This window comes from Castanea sativa, chromosome 10 (assembly GCF_040712315.1).
Source record: "Castanea sativa cultivar Marrone di Chiusa Pesio chromosome 10, ASM4071231v1".
Classification (NCBI taxonomy): domain Eukaryota; kingdom Viridiplantae; phylum Streptophyta; class Magnoliopsida; order Fagales; family Fagaceae; genus Castanea; species Castanea sativa.
In genome coordinates, this window is record NC_134022.1 from 25,150,737 (window position 1) to 25,178,664 (window position 27,928).

At 31.8% G+C, this 27,928-nt stretch overlaps 1 protein-coding gene and 2 pseudogenes across 1 annotated transcript; all 3 read right to left on the reverse strand.

The window, feature by feature from the left end:
* Positions 1-258: 258 nt before the first annotated feature.
* On the reverse strand, positions 259-14,319 carry LOC142612279 (carotenoid 9,10(9',10')-cleavage dioxygenase-like; annotated as a pseudogene).
* A 21-nt stretch (positions 14,320-14,340) lies between these two features.
* LOC142612280 (uncharacterized) lies at positions 14,341-15,336 on the reverse strand. The gene is made up of 2 exons (XM_075784391.1): positions 14,806-15,336; positions 14,341-14,571 (listed from the first exon to the last, which is right to left on the reverse strand). Exons 1-2 carry the CDS (start codon positions 15,334-15,336, stop codon positions 14,341-14,343), a joined length of 762 nt encoding a protein of 253 aa, XP_075640506.1.
* Positions 15,337-19,098: 3,762 nt separating this feature from the next.
* LOC142612281 (carotenoid 9,10(9',10')-cleavage dioxygenase-like) lies at positions 19,099-27,616 on the reverse strand (annotated as a pseudogene).
* Positions 27,617-27,928: the final 312 nt, after the last annotated feature.

Here is a 27,928-nt window from a genome sequence, read left to right on the forward strand (position 1 = left end):
ACCCAAAAAATACAAGTAAACTTTTCGGGGAATTAGCCAACACTCATGAATCCTAATGATATACATACCAAATTGTAATGATATATGTATATACATACACGCATAAATATAAATGAACATAAAATAAAGTTTTTGAACATCTCTAATGTAGTAGTTTTTTCCATAGTACAAGACAAATGAAAGTTCAACAAAACATACTAAACATATTTTTACATTAAAGACTTAAACATCATAATTGCCAATTCAACCAGGTTTACCCAAGATCAAGTTAGCTTGATCAATTATTGGACAAAATCACAAAATACCTATTCATAAATTTATAATGGCACTAATTTCTTTTGGGATTGGCATGAAAGCTCCATGAAATCCATATGGAACTCTGCACGGTAATGTAATTTTCGCAACTGGCTCACTAGAAAACTTCTTTGCATCAATTATATAAGCCTGCAAAGATAAAAAATATCTTTCAATCTATATATAATAACATACAACAAAATCTATATTAGATGGATCCAATTGCCAAATCCCAAATTGACTTACTTCGGATATGTCAGTGTCTTCATTGTGAACATGAGTGATAATCCACCCATCATCTTCTTCAAAACTTCCTTCTTTCATGACAAACGCAGCTCCCGTGCAAAAGGTATTCTCCTCAAACATATGATATTCCACTTTTATCTGCTCTTCTGAATGTCTTTTTCTTTAGTCCACAAACTCAAAGTTGGGATAATCAAATAAGTTTACATTGATGTATGAATAAAAAGAGAAGAACAAGGGATGTTAGGACTCTTTACCAAAGAAGATCTTGTGTCTGTCTCTTCAAAGTGTAGCTTGGCTACTCCTCCGTACTTAGGCATGCCTAAATTAATCAAGATAAAAATAATAATATTTTCTTATTTAATAACATGATAATGATAAGGGCAATGGTAACTAATTAATTTAGCAAGATTGTTTTGACTTTTTTGTAGTCACCTGCGGTAGAGCTCGCAATGGAATCAACAACTTGGGTATACCCATACTTATTCTTCAAACCTGTAAAATTTCCATTGATAATAGGAAAATCCATAGAGAATTCAGTTCCAGTAAGATTTCTCTCCCTAACTTCTCCAGTTTTCATGTGTAACCTCCATTCATAGCAACGAGTGAATAATAATCCATCTTCTTCTGAGCTATTAATATCTCCTTCAATTGAATTTATAGGCTTAAATCTTTTGGAAAACCACTCAAATTTATTCAAACTCCTTCCAGGCCCTGGTACGATTGCATCAAGGGCTCTACATCCCCACACTACAACCTACTCATCATCATACAAACATAATTTCAAAACAGTCAGACAATTTAATATGATTATCTAATTGAAAGATAGTTATTGGTTTAAAACAAAATTTGAGACTGTTTACTCTATAATTTACCTCATTATCATCCTCAAAGCAATTAATAACATGAAATGTGCAATTGGTTTCCACCTCAAACCACCGGATTGAATCTGACTCACCATAACGAGGAATTATCCCAATCCTTGAATAATCTTCCTTACCATACTTGATCAATCTACAAATAATTTGAGTTTGTAAAGCTACATAGAAAGATTTCCAGGAGTATCACTATTCTAGTCAACATGTATGTATTGATTCTTCAAAGCTCTATACTTATGCATATGAAATATAAGGGAAAAAAATGAAGAAGTTACAAATTCTATAAATTGGAGTCAAATTAAGGGCACATGCACTCACGGGCCACCTCGAAAAAGTCTTTTAATTTCTATGGTTGGTGGAAAATCCAAGATCACATTATACCTACAAAGCAAAGGCGCAAAGTTTATTAGGGTTATCAACTTTAATTATCTGATAATAATTCAATATTAATACCAAGTAAGATCACTAACTTACTTCTGGGTAATCCCTATCTCATGGATAATACAACATCTATCCAGTTTAAGATCCACTTTGTGAACCAATTTCTTTCCATCAGCTTCAAAAGAAAATAGGCCATGCATGCTCATTAGATTAATGCTACACTTTACAAGGAACAAAAGGAAAAACCATTATTTTTTAGTGTACCAGAAATCACTCCCAATTCAAGAAAAGGTTTAATAGCATTCATTCCAACAATAACGAGCTCTCCAGTTCCTGGATCTCTCTGTGACATGAGAATTAATGAAATGATCAAAATATAAGACCTTTATAAAAAGTGGATGTAGAATAGTTTGTATATGAATACATGCACAAAGAGGACCTTTGGATGACTGGTAAAAGGTCGTTTCCAGGCTCCATTGACATCCCAATTGCCTAAAGTTTTTAGTGCTCCAATGTCAATCTCTTGAGGCACGTAATTTTCTGCGACTGAGTAGATTTTTCCAGAATGCTAAAAAACACTGGTGTTGCTGAAGTATTTGTTTACCATGCCAAATCGCAACTACAAAATTCAAATCGAAGGTACCAAACAATTTAGTTATTTCACAAGTTTTACAAAAATTTTAGTTGTGGGGTCATGATGAGCAGATTTATTATGAGTTGTTATCTTGTCAATTTTATACATAGGGTTTGACTTACTTCTAGTACTTTTTTAACTGGAGGTCTCTTTTTGTTTTAAATACACAATAGCAAGTAATAATGAGGGTTAATCTACATATTTTATTTAGTTAGTAGGTGATATGACAATTTCTCATTAAAATAAAAGAGATCCCAGTTAAAAAAGTATTTGATGTAAGCCAAACTCTTATATATATCGCCCAACTTAAATGAGAAAACATTGTGTACTTATTGATTTATGGAAAAAGTTAACAAATGTCTTAAGAAAATTTTATAGTGAACTATTTTAGGAAAGAAAACAATTAATGTTTTGATAATTTTTTCTTTATTCTATAAAAGTAATATTAAAACTTTCATCAAAAGGTTTATTAACAATTGTTCCAAAGGCACCCATTAACATAATTATTAATTTATAACTACTAGGCTTGGGAAATCTAAAAGATATGTAATCCACATCATAGTTAATTCTAATTAATAAACTCCATATAATGTTTGCTTCATAATAATTACCCTCTTTATCATCATGCCAAAATATATCAATTGGTTTTGATATAGACAAAAATTAAATCTCAGATTTTCTATTTAACGATAGCAGAGCTAATTAGAACTCACCATGCAACCATACCTTAAGGGGGAAATAAACTATTTATTTTATATGATTTACCTACCAAATTCAACATATATGCAGACAAAATAGCAGGTGAATCGCCTTCCGTAGCTGGGAGAAAGCACGGTTTATTTCTTTGCTTTTCTAGCTTGAATGTTTCGGTTTCTACATGTTTCTTATTATAGGCAACATTCCAGCTTCCATCACTGTCTTTATTCAAATACAAAGCATGAACCATTCCTTCTCCTTCCACCCAACTTTGACTTGACCTTCCAAACATGGACTTTGTCGATTTTTGTCCTCCAAAAAGGGGATTTGATCCTGCAATCACATTAAAATGCACCAATTAGTCACAATTCTTTAATAATTTAATTTCTACACCAAGTGGAGAAGGAGAAATTTTAACCATAATTCTCCCCATAAAGGAGATCAGGTTATATCACTGAATTGAAAAACTCCATCAATTAGCCAAAACTTTTGGTTTTTATATTAGCTGGTAAGCTAAATAACATGATAAATTACTGCTTGTTGAATTAATAGTAGAAAAATATGTATGATAAAGATAAACTACTGCTTATTGGTAAACTACTAGTAGTGGAATAAATGATTAAAAGTTAATTTATTCTATTATTTTTAAATTAAAGAACCTTGCAACTTAATTGTTTCATATTTTTTTATCTTTCTAAAACATTCATGGTACAAATCTTCCTTCTTTCATTGTAACGGTTTAATCTTTTTCTTATAAGAGTACCTATTAATATCCTATATATAATGCTAAGGACTCACATGTCAAAAGCCAACCCTAATTTCATGATACATTTACTGCCCAATAACATTTTATATGTATTATATATTTATATTATTATTCACACACACATAATGACGTAACAACCCAAAAGAAACTTTTTTATTTTATTTTATATACAAAATTGAATTTCTACTCTATCCTTATCTAAGTGTATATGTGTGTAAAACTCCCTCCTAGATATTTGAACTCCAATCATTACTCTCCACACCCTACAAATATTTATACTTGTAAAGTGACCACTGCACTAAGGGTGCGCAGTAGTAGCCCAAAAGAGACTTACAATATATATATATATATATTGGACTGTTACTTATACACTATTATTAATCCTTACCTAGGTAGGTTGCTTGTAGGTAAGTTGTTTCCAGTATTGCTGTGCAACGCAGCTATCATGTTCTTTCTTTAATTTTTTTTTTTCTTTCTATGCCAATATATTCTTCTTTTTTCTTTTTCTCTTTTTTTTTTGAAAAAACTGTGCCAATATATTCTAATTGGCCATTTGGGTAAATTTAATCAAGAAAAATCCAATTTTGGTTAGCAAAAAAGGGTGCGCCCACCTAATCAAATAGCCAACGGACAATTACTTTTGATTAATATATGCATGAAGAATTCAACGTTAATTGGTCTGGTATTGGCGTGATAATCAGATACGAGTATGGGAGGCCTAGGGTGGTAGCTGCAATGAGCAAAAGCTAGCTAGAGGTCCCTTTAAGAGCCTTGGCAATTGAAGCCAAGGCTATAGAAGCTGCTGTAACCTTTGCTCGAGATATTGGCATACAGAAGGTGTAGTTTGAAAGCGACTCTTTGTTAAATAAAACAATTAATCCATTTTTTCTTTTCCTATAAATTTTTTAAAAAAATGTCTTTAGGATATTTATTAACTTTTTCCATATATTTAAAGCAAAACAATTTTTTTCTAGTAAAAATAAGAATTATTGACTTTACAATTTATCTCTGGTCACCATTCTATCCTAGTTTCTCTCTAAATATTATATTAGGTAACGTGGAACATAATATATAGATCTCAAGTACCGACCATTTCTGAGATAAACACCCTCTGGGAAATTATCGGGAATTTTCCCTTCAATGTCTGTGATGAGAAGGGCTTCTTTCAACTCATCGACTGGAGCAAAGTTACTCTGCAAGTAATTTTGACACAATTAAGTTACAACGTTTATTAAAAAATGATCAACATTATTCATGTTTTGTGCGTGCTTGCGTGCTTAAAGGGTACGTGTTCATGCATGGCAATGCTCTCTAAAATGTTATAACGTGGTACGTACCTGAGATGGGAGCAATGGCTGGTCATCAAACTCAAACACCAAATCAACAAAGGCGTCCAATATTTTCACCGAAGCGTTCTTGATGGTTTTGGAAGCATCAAATTGCATGGGAACTTGCTGCGAATCTATGAAATTGGGCTGTTTTCATGAAAACCTTTTCCGGTTAATTAGATGATGGTTTTGGAATTTAGCTCACTGGCTGATCATGAAAGCTTTAATTTCTAGTCAGAAACGAACTAGTTGTGCGAAATTAATTTAGATGGAAAATCACATCCAGATATTCAGAAATTTGGTCAAAATCTTCTTTATTAGTTGCTATTTTTTATCCATAGATAAAAGTTAACAGTAAGACCATTAGTTTAGGAATTATTTTTATAACTGATTTTTTCACAATTTTTTACATTTTTCATGAAAATAGTACTAAATTTTTTTTAAAATAGTAATTATGTAATTCCTTTTTGAAGACTTTGATTGAAGTTCAGGGGCATCAAATGCCATCCAAATTCAGTGCAATAGTTGGCCACTCAAACAAGTTTCAAATTTCAAGTCCTCTCTTCAAAACTATGCAAAATAATGAGTTAGCTTCATATGAGAGAGAGAGAGAGAGAGACCTTAAAAACAGAAGAAAGTCTGGTCTTGAGGTGATCGAAGCTGTTCCAGAGGTAGGGCCTCCTTTCAATATTGCAATTCACTTGAAATGCCATATTTGCGGCTGCCATATCTTATTCTCTATGCTGCCTCAAAGTTAGGGATTCTATGACTTGCAAGTTACAACTATGCCCATATTTATACATACACTTTATTCGCCTCAAACTCAATTCCAAATGCAAAGTACAATTTATATATTGTTGGGGCTAAATGCTAAACGTAGGTAGGTGACGAAGAAAATAAATAGATTCTATTAAAATAATGTACGTTGTTTTTGTGCAGATATTGATCATTAATTAATTTTTTAAAAAAAAATATTTTTTGTGGGTTCTAGTTAGTTCAATTGGTAAAAACTTTGGTAGTTAAATATGAGATCTGAGAGTTAATCTCTGTCTAATCAAAAATTAATTGATATCTTGATTTGATGATAAAAAATATTATCAGAAGTAGACACCATGAACCCTAAGGGAAATAATTTTTTTTAACAACTTATATTTGTGCACGTGTGTTTGAAAATATTTTTTTTAAAGATATAATAACTAGAGTAACACTAATGGAAAGATTCTTAATTCATTTCCCTAATGAAAATTTAAGTATTAAATTTATTAATTAAATATAATCCTTCAATGGAAAACCATAATGCTTAATGAAATTTTTTCATACAATATTGATTATTTTAAAGACCTAAATTTTTTTAAAATTCAATAATATTAATTGAACATTTCTATTGTTTTTATAATATATACTTATACCTTCTCTTTTTATATTTTTAGATACTTTTTGTTTCCTAAACATTATTAATAATTTGAATTTAAATTATTGATCGAACTCCAGCTACTATAAGGCATCTACATAAGGCATTAATAACTGTTTCAAAATTTTGGAATCAACCTCCACCTAGTTCTGCCCATGCCCTAGTTCTACAAATTCCACATCTAGCTACTATATATGGATCAAAATCTAGATTCCCACTTCTATGAGAAAAAGTATCATTAGACTTTAAAATCGTTAACAACAAGAAATAAAATGAAATTTATCTTTTCAATTTCAAGGGCTTATTATATCTGATTTTTAATGTAAAGGTAAGGATGATCAATATGATTTTAGGGAGTTTTTCTAAAGAAGAAATTAGATTCCCTTTTATAACATTAATAGTATTAAATAACTAAGGTTCCATAATTTATTGTAGAATAGAACTTTTATGGCAAAGAATAGACTATGATCAATGAACAATAATTTTTCAAGAGATAGTAGATTTTAATTTTTCAACTACTAAATTATATTCTTGCATACGCATGGATTCTTTTAATAGCAATAATCTATTTGTACTTAATTAGCTATTGTCTTAGAAAACAAGTTGCGCAAAAGATTCTCAAATATTATAATTATTTTGAATAAAATATTTCTAATTTAATTATTTTTAAAAATAATAACCCTTAATATATAAAAAATTTCTTGAATCACTTGTGAATAGATATTATTATGTATATTTCAAAAGAAAATAACTACAATTACATAAATAAGAAATGTTTCTAACCTAAGTTTAATAAAACCAATATCTATTTGTGAATTTCATCAATAATGATAGAATTAATTAATGCTTCATTTTATTGAGGAAAAAATAGATAAATTACACTCACACCAATGAGGTATAGTGAAATTAGACTTTTTTATACCGAATCTTCTAAAATTGAATTATTCATATATTTAGTTTTACTTCATACAATTATTATAATACAACGAAATTTTGTTAATATATTTTTTTACATTTTTTTATAGTTTAAATTCAATCATTATGAAAATCTGTTAACAAGAAATTAATTTTTTTTATTCAGTCATTATGAACATCTATTACAAAAGGAAACTAATTTTTCTAGAAGCTAATATTGTTAATTGATAATTCACCAAAGTTTGTACTTTGATTAATGACATTTTTTATATTGGCTAGATATCACTTAAATTGTTTAGATGTAATTTTAAACTAGAATGAAACTTGGCATAAAATCAAAATTAGTTAACTGAATCTTTTTTTTTATATACTTACAATGTGATTATTTGGTATAATTAGAAAGGATTAGGAAGGTTGGGTTGGGTTTAGTTTTTGTTAAATTCTCTAGCCAATTAGTGATGTAACCATTTTGAGACCAAGACGGCCATGACCTCCATACCCACCAATTTCATTATATATATATATATAGTTAAATTATTTTGTAGTATATTATATAATTAAAATTAGAAGATTTAGTGCGCGTTTGGATATCGTTTATTTTACTAAAAACTTATTGCTGAAAACACTGTAGCAAAATATTTTTTATTGCTGCAAATTACTATTCACGCATTTTTATCACTTGGCTGGTCCATGAACAGTGCTATGGAACCAGCCAAAAAAATAAAAACGCAACGCACGCAAACACAACGCAGCCGCTATGCAAATTCACCCTTTACATCTATGCTCCCTCTTAAAACAAAAATGGAAACTAGAAATTGGCTTACATCTATGGCCCCTCATAAAACAAAAAAAAAAACAAAAATATTTTAATTAATAAATACCTCACTTTAGTAGTGCAATATATCATCTTGAAGGTGTCAACTATTTCAAAAAGTGCTATCAACTCATCCAGGACAACCTATATCTTGAGGTACTCAATGCTACCCATGATTTAGGTTATAACAAGGGTTCTCACCCTAATTGATCATCTAATCTATGTCTCTAGAATTAATTTTGAAAAAAAAAAAGATATTTTTTTATCAATCTTATATATATTTTGTTAACCCGTATAAGTAGACCCAAGTTTTATTTTTTCACGTATTAATTTAATATGAAATTTTTTATATATTTCTCATTATTATCTGATAATATATTTTTGTTTATAGTACCCCAAAAATGAAATCCTTATTCCGATCTAGTAGCCAATGGACATATTACCGAGAGTCAAGATAATTGTGTTCAAGGATATATATATATATATATTAATTACCCAGAGCCAAGATAATTGCAATTGATCAATTGCAATTATCCAACTCATGAGTTGGATAAGAATGAAGACAGCTTGGCCATATTATATTCCAGAATAGTATATTTGTTCGTGAGATGCTTCCAGTTCCAAACACATGAGTTGGATAAGAATGAAGACAGCTTGGCCATATTATATTCCAGAATGGTATATTTGTTCGTGAGATGCTTCCAGTTCCAAACACATATTGGGCCCAATATGTGTTCGGCCGCTTGCAAAGCTTAAAAGGACAGTTTCAATTGAAATCCTTGTTTCAGTAAGGAATATTCATGTTTCAAATTTTTTTTTTTCATGTATATCTAGGTTTCTAACGGACAGCTTTTTTAATATTCTCCATGCCCTACATGCATGCATGACAAGTGACCTATGTATAAAAGAAACCTCAACTGGGCAGTAAAATAATGACTTATTTATAGAATTTTATGTTTCGTAAGCATTTCTTCTAATTCTACCAACCAACAACTCAATTATTCAAACACAAGTGACAGAGAAACGGGAATCATAATAAGTTAGCTGGTAAAATTTCTTATTCTTGAATAAGAGATTTGGAAAGTTATAATTAACTCAACTGATAAAATCTCTTATTCTCGAATAAAAAATTTGGAGTTTAATCCTACTTGTACCAAAAATCTAATTGGTATCTTGGTCTAATAATAAAGAACATTATCAAAAGCCTGTTTACACCAAAATTTTAATTGGTGTTTTGACCTAATAATAAAGAACAATTATCGAAAAATGACCCTATAAATTGATACTATCTCTCTAAAAAAAGGACATTTATTGTCATAGGTCAGCCCCCCTTATTGATTATTGAGGGAGGATGAGCTTAAAAAATAGCACCAATGCACATCAACCAGTGACAATGATTAAAGAATAGTAGCACGCCTTCTCCTTAAATGCATTTAAATAAGGATAAAGTATAGTTACAAAATTTGTTGTAGTTTAAAGTTACAACCTTACTTAATAAAATAAACATTACTATATATTTTGAAAATCTAACCGTTAAATTGCATGTTCATTATGCTCTTAATACACATATCAAATCTTGTATTAATCAGATATTATTTATTATATGATCTATAAGCTTATATTCTATACATAATTTTAAATTATAAAACTTGCGATTTAAACAATCTATCGATAACATAGGTATAGATCTTTAATTTTCTAGAAATTTTGCAAGCATAGAGTATATAAAAAGAATACGTAATCTAATGATGGATTTGTCAAAACTCACTTCAAATAAAAAGATATTGAATAAGGTTATAGCCTTAAATTATAATCAACTTTGTAGTTAAACTTTGTTCTTTAGATAGTCGTCCACTCATGAAATAGTAAGCAAGATCCAAATTAAATAAAGATTCAAGCTCTCTCCTTATTCTATTTTTTATTTTTATTTTTTATAACTCAATAAGTGAGGGAAGAAAGATGATTTTGAACCATTAACATTTTCTTCAAAAATACTAAATTGATCAGAATGGGAAATTGCAACAGCCATTCAAATTATAACTCTGGAAAAAAAAAAAAAAAGGTTTCACCATAAATACCATCGGATTAAATATCCATTTTCCCTAGAAACATTAATTATAGAAGGTAATCAAGGATCGAGCCATTAAAATTTTAAGAGGAAAAAAAAAAAAAAAAGAGCTTATTGCAAAGAAGAACGCTAGGGAATTATAGAATACAGAGATGAAAGATGAACAAATGTTCATGATTAAGAGACGAAATGAAACAATTAAAGTGTTACAAATTCCCAAAACTGCACCATGGATACTAGATGTGATAACCCCATGCTCGTAAGGGCGGCTCCACGTAAAGTCCAGGGTGGACACTAGACCACCCTGGAAAAAAATTTTATTATGTATGAATCTTAAAAATTTATAATTTTTTATCCTTAAATAAACTTTGTAACCATCATAATTTTTTTTATGCCTAATATAATTAAATTTTGGACAAAATTTGGCAATAAATTTCGTTGTAGACTAAGGCTACAACTCTGTTTAATAATTTTTTTTATTGGATGTGAATTTTGACAAATTCACCATTTAATTACATTTTCTTCTTCTATCCCCCATACTCACAAAAAATTCAACATCATATATTAATAAATTTTGTAGTCTAAAATTATACAAAAAAAAAATAAGTTTATGGCTTGAATAGAAAAATAATATCTGATTGGCATGAAATTTGACTTGTGTTTTAAGAATATAGAAAACATGCAATATAACAGTTAGATTTTCAAAATATATATCAATGCTAATTTGTTTAATGAGAGTTGAAGCCTTAGGCTACAATTAAGTTTGTAGCAAAACTTTGTTTTTAAACTTTGGGGAAATTATAGTAAACCCACATGTGGTTTGGCCCGTTTTTACTTTGCCTACCCGTGGTTTAAAACTTAACGTTTTGCCCACCTAAACTTCAATCCGTTTGCTCTCCGTTACTCACCTCACCTTCAAACATTAGAAAAACACCATTTTATTAAAAATCAGAACATAACACGGATAAAAAACACGAATCATTGAAAATTTTCCTCACAAGCCCTAGAAACATGAAAAACCCTTGTATTGAGCTGGGGTTTTGATTTTTCTAATCATGGTGCATAGCACTTTCATGTAAGGGTGAGATTGTGACTTTGGGTTGTCTTGAGGTATTGAATATTCAAAGATACATCATCACCAGGTATGAAATTCCTACTTTATGTGATTTTAGGTTTCAACTTTTGATGGTAGCTTTGATTCACACAAAGTTAATAAACAATGTCTTCTTCGAGAGGAAATTACTTAGGTTCAAGTGGGCATATGTGTACATATAATACTTGTGTGCTGAGAACAAGTATGACAGTGGATAATTTTGGGAGAAGGTTTCTGGGTTATAGCTGATATAATGTAAGTATAGTTTTTACTTAATCTAGTTGACTCAAGTGAGTTTGGAAAATGATGTGTTCAATTCAATTTATGAATAGGTTGGTCCCAAGTGACCTTTTCTTTCAATGGATTGATAATCCCACTTGAATGCGTGGGAATGAAGCTACCTATTTGGTGCAACAAAAGTTGGATTTACTACGAAGTGAGCTACAACTTGCAAATGAAATTGCAAGAAACTACCCAAATGGCAGAAATTGCTCCAAAAATGGCAGCAAAAGCCACTGAGAGGGCGAGAAAGTTTCAAACTTCCTCTGTTAAAGCCAATGAGATAGCAATGAGAGCTTTAGAGCAAGAAAAAAAAATGCAGAATTGCACTAATTCTGTCATGGTTTTTTTTTTGGTTTTGTTTTTTTCATGTTTTGGCTTAAGTGAGAATGTTGGAATGATGAGATTGAGTCTACCTGATGGGTTGTGTTGTATAAGCAGGTCCTCAATTGTATTGTAATAGAACTATGTAAGATGGTAGATGTTGTTGGCTTAAAGTCACTTAATAATATAAGCTTTTTTAAGATAAAGTATTATTTATGTTAGATGTTATTGGTGTTTTTGTTTAAAATGAATTGGCAACTTGTGACTTGTTGTTTTGTTGGATGTTGTGAGATGTGTTGGTTCGTGCATAAAGTGCATTGTGTGAAAATAGTTGTGTTGAAAGTGAATTGTTTAAAATTTAAAGTACATTGTGTAAAGTGATTTTGTTGAAAGTGCATGACAACTATCTATCAACTTGCAAGAAAAGACAAAAAATGCACACATAAACCTGCTATTCAACACATACACATGTTGTATTTAAAAGTGAATGTTATATTCAATACATACATATATAAACAAACCTATATATGTTCAACTGTAATAATCAACCACAAGACAACAATAGTCAACATAATAATTCTAAACACCTACCATTAAGTTGAAAAATTGTATACACATTTAAGGTGGCATTGAATAGTCTTTCATCAATCACCAGTAAATATAGGGCATTTGGTACAACAACCAAAACAATTGCACCTGCTCTTGTTTACAAAACTTACAAAAATACAAATAAATCCCAACAGTGTTTTAATAGCATATATAATTAACAATTGTCTGTCCTGCCATTGTCTACAAATTACATATAACCCTAACATAGAACCATATTGCCTTAACACTACATATACATAGCAACAATATTGTCTTGACATAAGCTTCATTTACTGCCCCTAAATCTCCCACCACAGCTAGCATTTCCACCTCTTGTTTTACATTTCTATGTCCTAGCTACATTACCCCTTCCTCTCAAAGCAACTCATCTGGTAGTAAGTGGTCTTGTAGGCTGCAAAGTTTAAGAATTCACATGTTAGCTACCAGTATCACAATTTTATAAGTAAAACATCAAACATAAAACTACAGTACCTGTGATGATGGTGCTCTAGTGTCCCATGTTTTTGCAGGGTTGTGTGGTGCTGGCTGGCTTGAAGAGAACCAATAAGCTCTTTTAGCTATGTACCTGAAGTCTAAAAAGTACCATTGATTTGGTTGTTATGACCATGAATCTGACCTGATAGTTGTGACCTTACTGTCTGGTTGGATGAGGCCATAGTGTAAGGCTGATGTGTTGGTGGGGGCTGAGATGATGCTAAGGTTTGAGATGAGGATGGGGCTTAGGATGAAGATTGGTCCTGTGATAAAGATGGGGCCTAAGATCCTTGTTTGTATGTAGAAGACCTTCCCCTTGCCTGCAACCAAATATGAGCATGTTTACAGTGTCAGTTATTGGCATTTTGCATATAATAATAAAAATTGTAAAAACTTACAGATTTCTCTTTCTGAACTCTCTTCCTCCTCTCCCATGGTGTTTCACCAATGACATTGGTCTTGCATTCCCTTGCATTGTGCCTTTCCTTTTGACACCTTCCACACCTTACTGGCTTGTTTGCTCTAGTCACCCTATAAGGGTTCCTTGGCTCATCAGCATCTCTCTTCCTCTTTATGAGTGGCCTACCTAGTGGTTTATAGATAGTAGGTGCAACATGCTTGGGTTGGCCACTTGAGATCCACCTAGACTAGCCAAGCATGGAAGGTATAGGTGTCTTGTATGTCTCCACAAAAGCATCATTGTAGTAGCACGGATGGGTGTAATCCTCTAATTTCTCATGATTCACAAAAATAGCTGCAACTCCATGCTTTCAGGGGATCTCTATCAAGTCTCATACTCTACAACTACATGTCCTCCCTACCAAGTCCACCACATGCCTTTCCCTCTCATTGTCAACTTCATACACAAGCCTCCCAGATGGCATTGCACAAAAGTTCTTAGACTCTAATTTCAACTTCTCCAACTTGTCCTGTATGCGTGGACACAACTTGCCACCATACTTTTCTATGCCAATCTTCTTTATATACAGCTTGCTCATAAGCCGAACTCTGATCCACTCCAGCATTGATAATATTATCTTGTCTCTAGCCTTCACAATCATAGAGTTAAAACTTTCACTCAGATTGTTTACCAGATAATCTGTCAAAGCCATTGGAGAAAAGCGGGATCTGGTTCATTGTGCAGTCTCTATATCTGCAAGATACTTCCAAGCTTCTTCATCCAAACTCTTAAGATTCTCCATCCCCCTCTCATGTTCCCTGACTGATGTTGTGTTAGCACACCTCCACAGTACACTTTTCAACTCCATGCCCTTGTGGTTAACCTTGAAGTTGTTGAATATGTTCTTCACACAATACCTGTGCTCTATAGTTGGGAATAACGTCTCCATTATAGGTAGAAGACCCTGAGTATTGCAAGCAATTAAGCAAGTAAGCAATCAATGTCAGCAAGTAAGCATGTAAGCATTCAAGTAAGCAACTATGCAAGTAAGTAAGTAATCAAGTCATAAACATGAGCTAAATGATAATACCTTCTACCTCTCACTGATGAACCCCAGATTGAGATCCTCTGGCCTGCCAATGTCATCTATAAACTACTCCAAGAACCAGATCAAGCTGTCCTTGTTCTCTTACTCAACCATAGTCATTGCCACTGGGAATATATTGTCATTTCCATCCTTAGCAGTGGCAAACAACAATTTCCCGCCAAACCTATCCTTCAAGTGGCATCCATACAGCCCAACAAAGGGTCTACAACCACTTAGAAACCTAACTTTCTGCTTATTATACCTAATGTACATCCTTTTAAACTTAGGTTCTGCATTCTCATTTTCCATCTCTGTTTGCAGTATCACCTTGCTTCCTACATTTGTCCTCCTTATCATTTCTGCATAATCTCTAAATAGGCCATATTGAGCCTCTTCATTCTTAGTGATCAAACCCCTAGCTGCCTTCCTTGATCTATACACCTGACTAAGACTTAAATCAACTAAAATCTGTTGCATCACATGGTGCTTAACACCTAAGACCTCCCAATTAGGATTCTTACGAAAATCCTCCAAATACTTGTTTGCCACATAGGCTGATGTAACTTGCCCATTTTGAAATGTTAGGGGACAGGTACACTCAGGATTAAGTGTCTTGATCTCAAATGTGCACTCTCCAGTCATCATTGAGGCATAACACCTCCATCCACAGTTGTTCTTACAATGTATAGAAAATCTTCTTCTTCTCATTCAACTTCCACTTGATATCAATGTGATGCTGAATCACATACTCCCTCAAAGCCTTCCTAAAAACCTTAGAGTTTGGAAACTCCATCCCTTTTACCAACTGAACATTTTTCATATTAGTCCTCTCATTGAATTCTGGGTTGCCAGGCCCTTGCTCATCATCAGATCCATCCACACTTGCAATATCATCCTCTAAAGTTGGTTCAGCCCACTCTTCATCTAAATCTATGTTTGGAGGTGGAACATTGCTTGGCTAAGGTGTATCTTTGTTTGGTTGAGGTGTATCAGTGGTTATTTGAGGTGGAACAATGTTAGGCTCAGATGGAACACTGTGAGGTGGAGAAAACTCACCAAAAATATCATCAGCAAAGTCTTCTCCTTCCAGACCTTCATTCAACCAATCAAACTCCTCCTCTACCCCCACACTGGCATCACCCCCTGCACCAGCTCCTACACCAACCCCTACACCCCCTGTAGCACCCCCTGCACAACCCCTTGCACCAACCCTTTGACCAACCCCATTAGGAACTTCAACTGCAAGTGAAGCATGACCTCTCTCCACATACCATATGATGGTGTCTCTTGGCCCTCCCTCATTAAGCTTGCACATGGACACCACATCTTTATCATCTTCTATGAGCCTCAAGTCTTGCTCTAAGTTGCTTCCAGGAGCTAAATAATGAACCCTAGATGGTTCATCAATCCCCAATTCCTCACATATTCCTTCTATTTCAAAATAAGTAAGCCTATCAGGATCCTTATACACTATTTCAACTTTCCCACTAAAGTATTCTAAACTTGGGTTCCACAGAAAAGTACCCCCATAATGAACCTCAAATTCCACTTCTTCATCATCCATCTGCAATAACAAATTACCGTTTGACACGTACACAATTAAAGAATTGTAAACAATAGACACATAAAGAGTAAACACTTACATATTTCTGTTTTGCTTTTGGGATGCCACACACATCAAAGGGACCACATTTTCTTCTTTGTTTTTGTTTCTGTTTTACTAATAAGCACATGCAAATACTAAAATTTAAACCCAACAAAAACTTGGGTCCAATGTTAGACACAATGACCACAACAAACAACATGCTTATAAACAAATACAAATCCAAACAACAGGTGGTCACATTTTTCATAAACATCAACAAACACAATGAATATTCTTATTCCATTACATGTAACATTGACCATTGACCGATTACTCAAAAAACCATAAAACAATCACAAACCCAAATTATAAACCCAAACAGTGACTGATTTCTTACTAGGATTTTAATCCTTCGAACAACCCGTTGCTCGTCTAGGTTTATACTTGCAACACGATTTCAATATCAAATGTAGAATAGAGTTTTTCGTGTTTCTAGGACTCGTGAGGAAAAGTTTCAATGGTTCATGTTTTTGATCAGTGTTATGTTCTGATTTTTAATAAAAGGGTGTTTTTCTAACGTTTGAGAGTGAGGTGGGTAACGAAGAGCAAACAGATTAAAGTTCAGGTGCGCAAAGTGTTTAGTTTTAAACCATGGGTAAGCAAAGTGAAAACGGGCCAAACCACAAGTGGGTTTATTATAATTTCCCCTTAAACTTTAGTCCCTTAACAATATATTTGGTCTTTACAAACAAAAAGAAAAAGTCCAAGAAATTTTTTAATTTACTAAAATTTTGAAAGAGATATAACTTACAACATTAATAATGAGGCTATCATATAACGATTTCAAAAAAAGAAAAATCATGGAAGAAAATTGTAAGACTTTATTTATATGTTTGGGTGTTTTTTTTTTTTGTCTTCAATATATGAAGTTTTTTTTTTTTTTCATTAAATTTTGTATAATTTAAGTTTCTTAATGATCACTCTCAAAAAAAATTCTGAAGCTGCCACTGCATGTTCCATTGGTTCACCTTGCCACCTTTAGTGATCCTTCTGGGAGGGATAACTGAATCAAGTTTGGAAAGGCCAAAATATGCAAATGCTTTCATTTTTTAATTGATGGCACATGGGAGAAGCTATACAAAAATTTTTAGTAAAAAGACCCACAAAAAAAATGTAGAAGATATAAGATTTAAGTACATACACATGCTAAATTGCTAATAGAATACATATTATCAATAAATCTATAAAAGCGTAGGCAAATAAATCACTGGTAAACCTTAAATCTTATAGGATACGTAGATACGTATGTTTACATATCACAAGTGAATCTTAGTGTGAGTTTGGATAACTTTTTTCCTCTAGCGTTTGCGTCTGCGTTTGCGTTTCCCTAGGTCCTGTGCACTGTTCACGGGACCCGCAAGTATGGAATCTAGTAAATTTTGCTTTAAAACTGGGTCCCACGGCACTATTCACACATTTGAAAATTATTTTGCTACAGTATTTTCAGCAATAAATTTTCATTTTTCAGCAATAAACAGTATCCAAACAGACCCTTAATAAAGTACTAGCACCAATGAAATCAAATGTGCCCACTCAACACACGGTCTAGGTAGATCTTTCTCTCTATGCTTCTTCTTTCAAGGTGGCTCTCATGCAATAGGGCAAGCCACTGCATCTCTAAAAAGAATGTCTAGGGCTTTGTCTAACATAAGGACCTAGTCTTACATTTATAATAAATACCAATTCATCATTGATTAAGCTTAAAACCCTACACCCGATCTCAACATTTAATTAGGGCACAAGCCCAATAAAAACAAGGTCATATACCAAATTCCAATAATAAATATGACTCCAACATACTAATGGCACTCGACTATATTAAATGAGTCATATCTAACCGGTTTTAAAAAACAAAATTTCAATCAATGAATGCTCAATTCTAACTTGAGAAGTTGGAAGATCCTACGCACCATAATTGATGTTTCATGGTAATGAAGTTAATCCCTTTTGTTCTTCAATCTATAGGACGAAAATGACACAAGTTCACTCTTCGAAAAGTGTCAACGCAATTGCATTTTGTGTACTTATCGTAAAAGCGGGGCTCATACTTAAAACACACAAACAAAGATAATCTCTTTTTAGGAAAAACAAAAAATAAATATGTTATACAAACTCTAGGTTGAACAAAAGCACCAAATTAGTCTCTCAAGTACTTTTTTGGACATGGATAAGTTCATTTATGAAGTTAAGGTGTGAGTAAGTTTTTAGTATTGAGGTGATCTTGGTACTTCCCAAGAATATAGTTGGTTTTGTCAAGTTTCACAAAGATCAAGTTGGAGATGGTGGATAGAACAGAATTATTGGGGTTTGCTATGTAAAATTTGAAGAAAAGTTGGTGTTTTGTGAGGTTGAAGATGAAGAAGCCATGATAAAGATTGTTATAGCACTGATACCATGAAAAATTAAAGAAAACAAAATGATAAGATGAAAGCAGGGAAAATGCGAGTCCCGTATTTTGTATCTCTATTTTTATGAACAACAGAAAGTATCAAATAGACAATATAATTGTTCTTAGGTGCATCACTCGCCATTTCCTAAGCCACGTAAAGATAGTATCAAATAGACTGATAACTGTTCTTAGGTGCATGGCTTGCAATTTCCTAAGTTACTTTTTCCATATGCAAGACAAATGAAACTATGACAACAAAATAAATACATTTTTACATTAAGACATCAAACACCGTCATTCCAAATTCAAAAAAGTTTACGAAGATCAAGGTAGCTTGATTTATTCTTGGACAAAATACATAATCATAAGTTTATAATGTCATTATGTCATTCAGTTCACATGAGGTTGGCATGAAAGCCCCATGAAATCCATATGGAACTCTGCGTGGTAATGTAATTTTGGCAACCGGCTCACTAGAAAACTTCTTTGCATCAATTATATAAGCCTGCAAGGATAATAAATATCTTTCAATATATCATAAGTTCATAACATGCAAAAAAAAAAAAAAACAAATCCATATGAGCTAGATGCAATTGCCATATATCAAATTGACTTACTTCAGATATGTTAGTGCCTTCATTGTGAACAAAAGTGATGACCCAACCATCATCTTCTTCAAAACCTCCTTCTTTTGGGACAAAGGTAGCTCCTGCGCAAAATGTGTTCTCCTCAAACATATGATATTCCACTTTGATCAGCTCCTCGGAATCTTTTTTTCTCTAGTTCATAGAATCAAAGTTGAGATAATCAAATTAACACCGATCCATGTGTTAAAAGATAAGAACAAGGGACATTAGGACTCTACCAAATAAAATCTTGTGTCTGTCTCTTCAAAGTGTAGCTTGGCTAGTCCTCTGTATTTAACAATGCCTAATGAGACATAATTGGTTGTTCAAGACAAGGTTAATAGCAACTATTTAAGAGAACTTATTCAATACCCCAAAATACAATGACTCCTCTCACATAAATGGTAGATTTCACTATGAATGTAATTAATGAGACATACTATTCATATAAGAGTAAGGAATGTCATGTCATTGCACTTTGAGAGTAATGGATAATTACTTCTATTAAAGAGATTGTTTTAAATTTATGTAGTCACCTGAGGTAGCGCTTGCGGTGGAATCAACAACATGGGCATACCCATATCTATTGTTAAGACCTGTAAAATTTTCATTAATCATAGGAAAATCTATAGCAAACTCAGTTCCAGTAAGATTTCTCTCCCCAACTTCACCAGTTTGCATATTTAATCTCCATTCATAGCAACGAGCAAATAATAGTCCATCTTCTGTTGAGCTATTAATATCTCCTTCAATTGAATTTATATGCTTAAATCTTCTGGAAAACCACTCAAATTTATTCAAACCATTTTCAGGTCCTGGTATGATTGAATCAAGGGCTCTACACGCCCACATTACAACCTATTTATCCTCGTGCAAACATAATTTGAAAGAAATCAGTCAACTATATATGATTGATTTTACTAAAAAATAATAAAGGTTTAAAACAAATTTAAGTTCACTCATTCTATAATTTACCTCATCGCCATCCTCAAAGCAATTGAAAATATGATATGTGCAACCAGTTTCTACCTCAAACCACTTGATTGAATCCGAAACACCATAACGAGGCATTATCCCAATCCTTGCATATTCTTACTTGTTGTACTTCATCAATCTACATATAGATTAAGTTTGGTTTATAAAGTGAATTAAAAACAGAAAGTACTAGTGATCAACATATTGATGCTTTAAAGTTCTATAAATTGGAGGCAAAGGACGTTCACTCACGGGCCTCCTCTAAGAAGTCTTTTCAAGTCTATAGTTAGTGGAACATCAGGGATCACATTATACCTACAAAGCAATAGCAAAATTTATGAGGGCTTGATCAATTTTAATCATTTGGTAATGTTTCAAAAGAATTAAAACTATATGAAATATGATCACTAACTTACCCTCTAGGTGACCTATCATCATTGTCTAATTAATACTGTAGACTTAATAATTTTCACAACATTTTTCTTAACAATTGATCAGTTGACAAGTTTTTAGTAATTTTCATATTAATTCACCATTGAAATCATTTTTTTACATATATATTAACAACAACTTTCTATCTCAAAAGTTGTTATTAATAACAAAAAAAAAATCTTACCTCTGGGTGACCCCTATCTTATGGCAAAGGCAGCACCTATCCAGTTTAAGATCCACTTTATGAACTAATTTTTTTCCATCGGCTTCAAAAATAAAATAGCCATGGCTTATTAGAGTTGCTACACTTTAATTACAAGGATCATAAGATATAGATATATATATATTATTTATTATTATAAATTTCACTGACACCCTTGAGATATATATAGCGAAATTAAACTTGTTATACCCAATTTCTAAAAAATGACACTTCGGCCTCAAAATAATCAAAACAGTTGTCATTTTAACTCCCAAAATAATTCTAAAAAGGTATAATGAATCTAATTTTGCTATATCTCAAAGTATCAACATAATTATCCTATTTTTTATTATACCAGAAATCACTCCCAATTTAACAAAAGGTTTAACAGCATCAATCCCAACTATAACTAGCTCTTCAGTTCCTGCAGCCTTCTGTAACATGAGCACAGATAAAATTAGCAAAATTTAAGACCTTTCATAAAATCTAGATGTAGAATGATTTTTTTTTTTTTAATGTGTATAAGAAGAGGGACCTTTGGGTGGCTGGTAAAAGGTCGTTTCCAGGCTCAATCAATATCCCAATTGTCAAAAGTTTTAAGTGCTAAAATGTCAATCTCTTGAGGCATGTGATTTTCTGCAATTGAGTAGAACTTCCCGGCATGCTCAAAAACACTGGTGTTACTTAAATATTTGTTTACTTTGCCAAACCTCAACTAAAAAATTCAAATCAAAGTGATAAACAAGTTAGCTAAAGCTTTTATTTCACAAGTTTCCCAAAAAACTTTAGTATGGGAAATGATGAGTAGATTTATTCTGGTTTTGTTATCGTGTGAATATCAGATTTCACGCCAAATTGAAACCTCTTTATGTACAAAGTGCTTGAGGGTGTTAGGGGAGAAACGAGTTTGACTTGCGAGATTAGTAGCATATTATAATTTTTTTTTTTTTTAAAGTCTTAACTCATAATATGTAATCCTCTGTGACTACCTAGTTAATTCTAATGAACTCTATCTACAACTCATGCAACAATATCTTAGAGGAAAAAAGGCTACTTATTTTAAAATGATGTTGTTAAATTGATTTGCCCACCAAATTCAGCACATAGGCAGACAAAGTTGCCAATGAATCTCCTTCAGTGGCTGGGAGAAAGGACGGTTTGTTTCTTTGTGTTTCTATTTTGAGAGTTTCTGTTTCAACATATCTTCTATTGTAGACAACATTCGAACTCCCATCACCATCTTTTTTAAAATGCAAAACATGAACCATTCCTTCTCCTTCCAGCTGAAAACTGAAAACTAAAAACACTGTAGCAAAATAATTTTTAAATGTGTGAATAGTGTCGCAGGTCCCATTTTTAATATATAAAAAATGGCTGAAAAGTGCGTGAATAGTGTGAAACAGTGCGTAAACAATAAACGCACAGTGGTAAACAGTACCTCTTGTCCCCTGGTTGAAACCCATGCGCAAAAAAAAGGCTGAAACGTGAAAAACCAAATCATAGACGCAATCATCTCTATTTAAACCCACCCTTAAGTGCTCCAAAAAGGGGGTTTGGTCCTGCAATCACATTAAAATGCACCAACTTAGAGAACGAAGAGAAATAAAAAAACTTTCAATTAAAAGCTTAAGAGAGCCATAGTTATAGCAATATTCTTATTTCTATATAATTTAAATTTGTTTACTCCTGATGAGAAGTCAATTAATGAATCATTGGCTGAAATTATGAAAGACATGAAAATAAAATGATATGTAGTTAAATAAAATTAGGAACTTCAAAAAATTTTGAAATCCATACATTCAAATACGCCAATCATCTTATAAATTTGTCTCTCACATATACCCATTATTTCATGATCTTCACAATTATATGAAACTTATATTTTCTATAAATAAAAATAAAATAAAATAAAAAGATTTTTAGTTGTATCATGTACAAATAAGTTGCATTATGAACTTTGTAGTATGATTTTAAAACCTATTATCATCACTTTTCAAAAATAATCAAAAAGATGTTACTAAAATTTTGTGTCTACTTTTTATTTACTGATATTAAGCAATGTAAAACATTAAAACTATGTAATTCACTCAAAAACTAAAATAGTGATATCAGCTAAGGTCAAAAAGGAACATAAAGAAAGATAATATCATCCTTCTCAAAAAAAAAAAAGTTAATACCACAAATCATTAAATTAAACAATTAAAAATAATAATATTACTTTTTGTCATCTTGGACCAAATGAAATGAAGTGGACCAAATGGACCAAGGAGGATTGAAATGGACTGAACAGGACCAAACTAGACCAAATATACTGAAGTAGATCATAAAGGACTAAACTGGTATAAATGGACTGAACTGGATGAAAATAGACCTAAAGGATCGAATTGGACTTAATTGGACCAAAAAGACTAAAGTAAACCCAAATAGACTAAATAGACTGAACTAGACAAAAAGGACCAAAAGGGACCAAAGTTGAGGGAATGACCGAACTGGACCGAATTAGATCAAAATCAACTAAATTGGACCAAAATAGACCAAATGGACCTAAATGTACCGATCTAGACCAAAATGGACTGATATAATGGAAGTGGATTGAACTTGAAGGCATGTACCAGTAAGAATCCTAGACATCAATTTGGTTATAAACAGAATTACATGTGTACATGCTTTTTTTTTTTTTTTGGGAAGTGATAGAAATTTATTGATTTGTAAAATAGGATTGAAAATTAAGCATCACAATAAGGATTTTGATTTTATCTTTTAAGAATTTGGTATGTAATTTTTCTTTTTTTTTTATTAGCCATTACAAAGTATTGAAAGTGTTAGGGTCATATTTTATATATATTGGCTTATCATTTAACAAAACACACTTTTGCATTGGGTAAATCTAAGTTGAGTTTAATGTATCTAGAAGTATGTTACTTAAACATATCAAGTGACATCATTAAAACATGAAAATTGATCCAAAAAATAAGTGAATAAAAGTTGTTTTATTAAAGCTCGACACTAGTCTCGACACTAGCATCTGTCAAGGATTAATAAAGAAGCTTGACACAAGATCAATCTATCGAGACTTACAATTTCAAAAATCTCAAGGATTTATGACATTACACATATGTTTTGGAATGTTAATTTATAACTTGTTTATTCATATATGTTTTGGAATGTTAATTTATTTAGATTTGTGAAGATTATAGTTGTACGAATGACAAATGTGAATGTAAAAATTGTATTTTGAACAGTTACTCAAGCTATAGACAATAAATGTTGATGGATGGATTTAATTATGTAGAGTTGTAATGTGAACAAATTCTACTCACGGGTATTGGAAGCATGATAAAATGAGTATAATATATATATATATATATATATATATATATATATATATATATATATGTGTGTGTGTGTGTGTGTGTGTGTGTATTTGTTTACTTGATTTTTGGTGATATAAGCATTTGATGATGCAATTTTTTTGGATCCCAAGCTAAAAAACTTGACTTAAGCTCGAGTTTGAGCTTGATATTAAACTCGAGCTTGGCTTGACTAATTAATCAACCAAGCCAAGCCGAGCTCAAGCTTTTTGGCATTCTCACAAGCTCAAGTTCAAACATTGTTTTTAGGCTTGTCTCAAGCTCAAGCTAAACTTGAGCATTTGATTTTTATTAACGAGCCAAACTCAAACATACACTACTCAGCAAAACTTGGCTCATTTACAGCCCCAATAGAAGGCTTATTTTAGTAATCAAGGAGACACAGAAACTCAATTAGAGAACTCATACACTCTGTGAGAAGCTACTGCGTTTTGTACACCTTAGGGTTTTGTAACCAAGTGCTTCCTAATCTTCAACATACTTTGAAGTAAAGAACTTTGCAACCAACAACAATCAATCAGTTGTTTGAAGTTAGTCACGTACTAGGATCCGTGCAAATAAAAAAGTCTTTAACAAGACCAAGTTTAATTGGGGATTGGAGTAAAGGTTCAATTATAAGTTGGTATTTTGGGATAGTCCAGGGTAGTGGTAAGATTCCTTATACTTGTAACCGCTTGTTCTTGATTAGTGGATTCTTGGAAGTAGTGACCTAAAATTTACCCGATGGGGTTTTTGCCTTGTGAGAGGTTTTCCCCATTCGTTAACAAATCACCATATTATTTATTTTCCACTACATACTTAGTTTATTTGGTGATTTGTTAGTGTCTCTACAATTTATATGTAATTTGACCTAATTAATCAATTTGGAAAATTGAATTAATTAACCGAGGTCAATCTTTAACCCAATTGAAATTACTCCAATATTTCCCATTAAAGCTTTGCCTTGCATGCAAAATTATTTTTCTTGTAGTATGTTAATAGCTCCATGGCTGACTCATAAATTTTGGTAAAATAGAATTGTGTGGGTTCATATATCAAGTGCATTTTTGAGCACTCCATATAGCCCCTATATTTTTTTCTACTATCTGTTGGTCATGGCCATAATACCATACCCCACTGAAAGGGAGAGCCAGTGAATTGAGGGTCCGTATGGATAGAACTTATTGCTGAAAATTGAAAACTGAAAACTGAAAACACTGTAGCAAAGAAAATGAAAAGTGTGGAAGGAGTTCTTTTTAAATTAAAGTAGATGAATCTCAAAAGGCAAATTAAAGTAGATGTAAAATTAAAATCCAAGATATTTTTAAAAAAAATAAAGCGTCATAGATGAACATGTAAAATCAATCATGTAATTTCTTTAATATTATCAAAAAAATTAGATGAAAAAATCAATAAAAAAAAATAGTAACAAGCTAATGATCGATGTGACTCAACAGAAAAATAGCAACATTAAAAAAATTTAGATGTTATATAGATGGGCTATAATGTATACATTATTATTAATCCTTTCCTAGCTAGGCTAGCTGTATGGTGGGTTTGTGGGTAGTGCAGTTATCATCTTAAAAAAGAACTTATATGCCTAATTGACCATTTAGGCACTTTAACCTATAAAAATTTATTTTAAAAAGTGATTTTAAGTAAATAAATCGGTTCTTTATATATATATATATTATTTACTTAAACTACCTTTTCTCTCTTTCTTTCAGATAAAAAAAGCTAACAATAAGCTCAACCAAATACATAATGATTGTCTTTAAAACAAGTAACAAAAACAAACAGAAATTTGCATCTACTTCAAGATACGATAGATGTAAGTATAAAAGAATATGTAGGAGAAATCATGATAGAGTAGTGCTTTATCTGAGTTGATTGAACCACACCTTTTGAAATAAATATATATATGATTAAATTAGACAATATTTCAATGTCACTTGAACCAATGAAGTAAAGTGATATATATATATATATATATATATATATATATATATATATATATATATATATATATATATATATATATATATATATATATATAATTCCTTTTATTTTCTAGTTTTTGTTTTTTTTGAGAAAGTTTCAACATATGGCATCCGCTCCTAATGATAGCTCTTTATCATTAGACCAAGACAATTATCAGTTTTTGGTGTAGGCGAGAATTGAACCCCAGATCTCTTATACAACCATCAGAAACTTTACCAGTTGAGCTAACTGGAACCCACTTTTATTTTCTAGTTAAAATAAGAGATGAATTTAATAATTTTAACAATGTACGTTATTTAAATGCATAAGAATTAATTATTAACATATAGAATAAACCGAATTATAAACAAAACCTCCCCATTAAAAAAGAAAGTATATATATGGGCCCATAAACTGTACGCGTGCTATCCTAGTTTCTGTCTAATTTTGAGAGAGTTTCAACCTATGACATCCGCTTTTAATAATTGCTCTTTGTTATCAGACTAAGACACCAATCAGTTTTTAGTGTAGGCGGGGATTAAACCTCAGATCTCTTATACAACCATCAAAAACTTTACCAGTTGAGCTAACTGGAACCTACTAGTTTCTGTCTAATTAGAATATTATACTATAGGTAATGGAAGATAATATAAATTACCCACCATTTCTCACGTAAACACCTTCTGGGAAACTATCGGGACTTTTCCCTTCAATGTCAGTGATGAGAAGGGCTTCTTTCAACTCATCCACTGGAGCAAAGTTACTCTGCAAGTAATTTTGACACAATTAAGATACAAAGTTTTTATCAAAAAAACGATCAAGCATTAATTAATTTATGTTTTTTGCGTGCATGGCCCAAATTTATACATACACACTTTATTCGCCTTAAACTCAGTTCCGAATGCAAAGGGACAACTTATAAATTGTTGGGACTACAAGCGCGCTAAACATAGGTGACGAAATAAATAATATAATAGATTCTATTCAAATAATGTACGTTGTTTTTGTGCAGATTTTGATGATTAATTCAACAAGGATAAGATTTTTTATTTTCATCAAAAAGAAAACAAAGAAAACTCTTTTTTTTTTTTTAACAACTATATGTGAGTAAACGAGATACCCATATTTATACAAGGGTTGTGTTACGGGCACCTTACGGTACCCATTAACAACAATCTTTTGCAGCTTTTTGCTGCATTTATTCTGCTTTTTCAGCTTTTTGATAATTTTTTAGCAATTTTATATTTATTTGGCAATTTTTTAATAACTTTTTGTCATCTTTATTTAGTAAGACCCAATTTGGGAAACGTTAACCAGCACCATGCGGTGTTCATTAACATTTCCCTTTATACAATTATTATACATATACTAATACTATATTCTCCTGAGATCCAACCAAATGTTGGGGGATCTAGCTAGCTAAGAGCTGAACATCAAAGAGGTGAGTAAATAAATAGATTCTATTAAAATAATGTAGCATTTTTTTTAGGCCAAAATGGGCTTTTGCCCTTTTCGTGAAAAAAAAAAAATCAGCATGTTGCCCCATTTCCCAAACTAATTAGGGAAATGCCCATATTTTGAAACTTGATTTTCTCAAAATTAAGTTAAGCCCTATAGCGACGTTTTAAAGAGCCT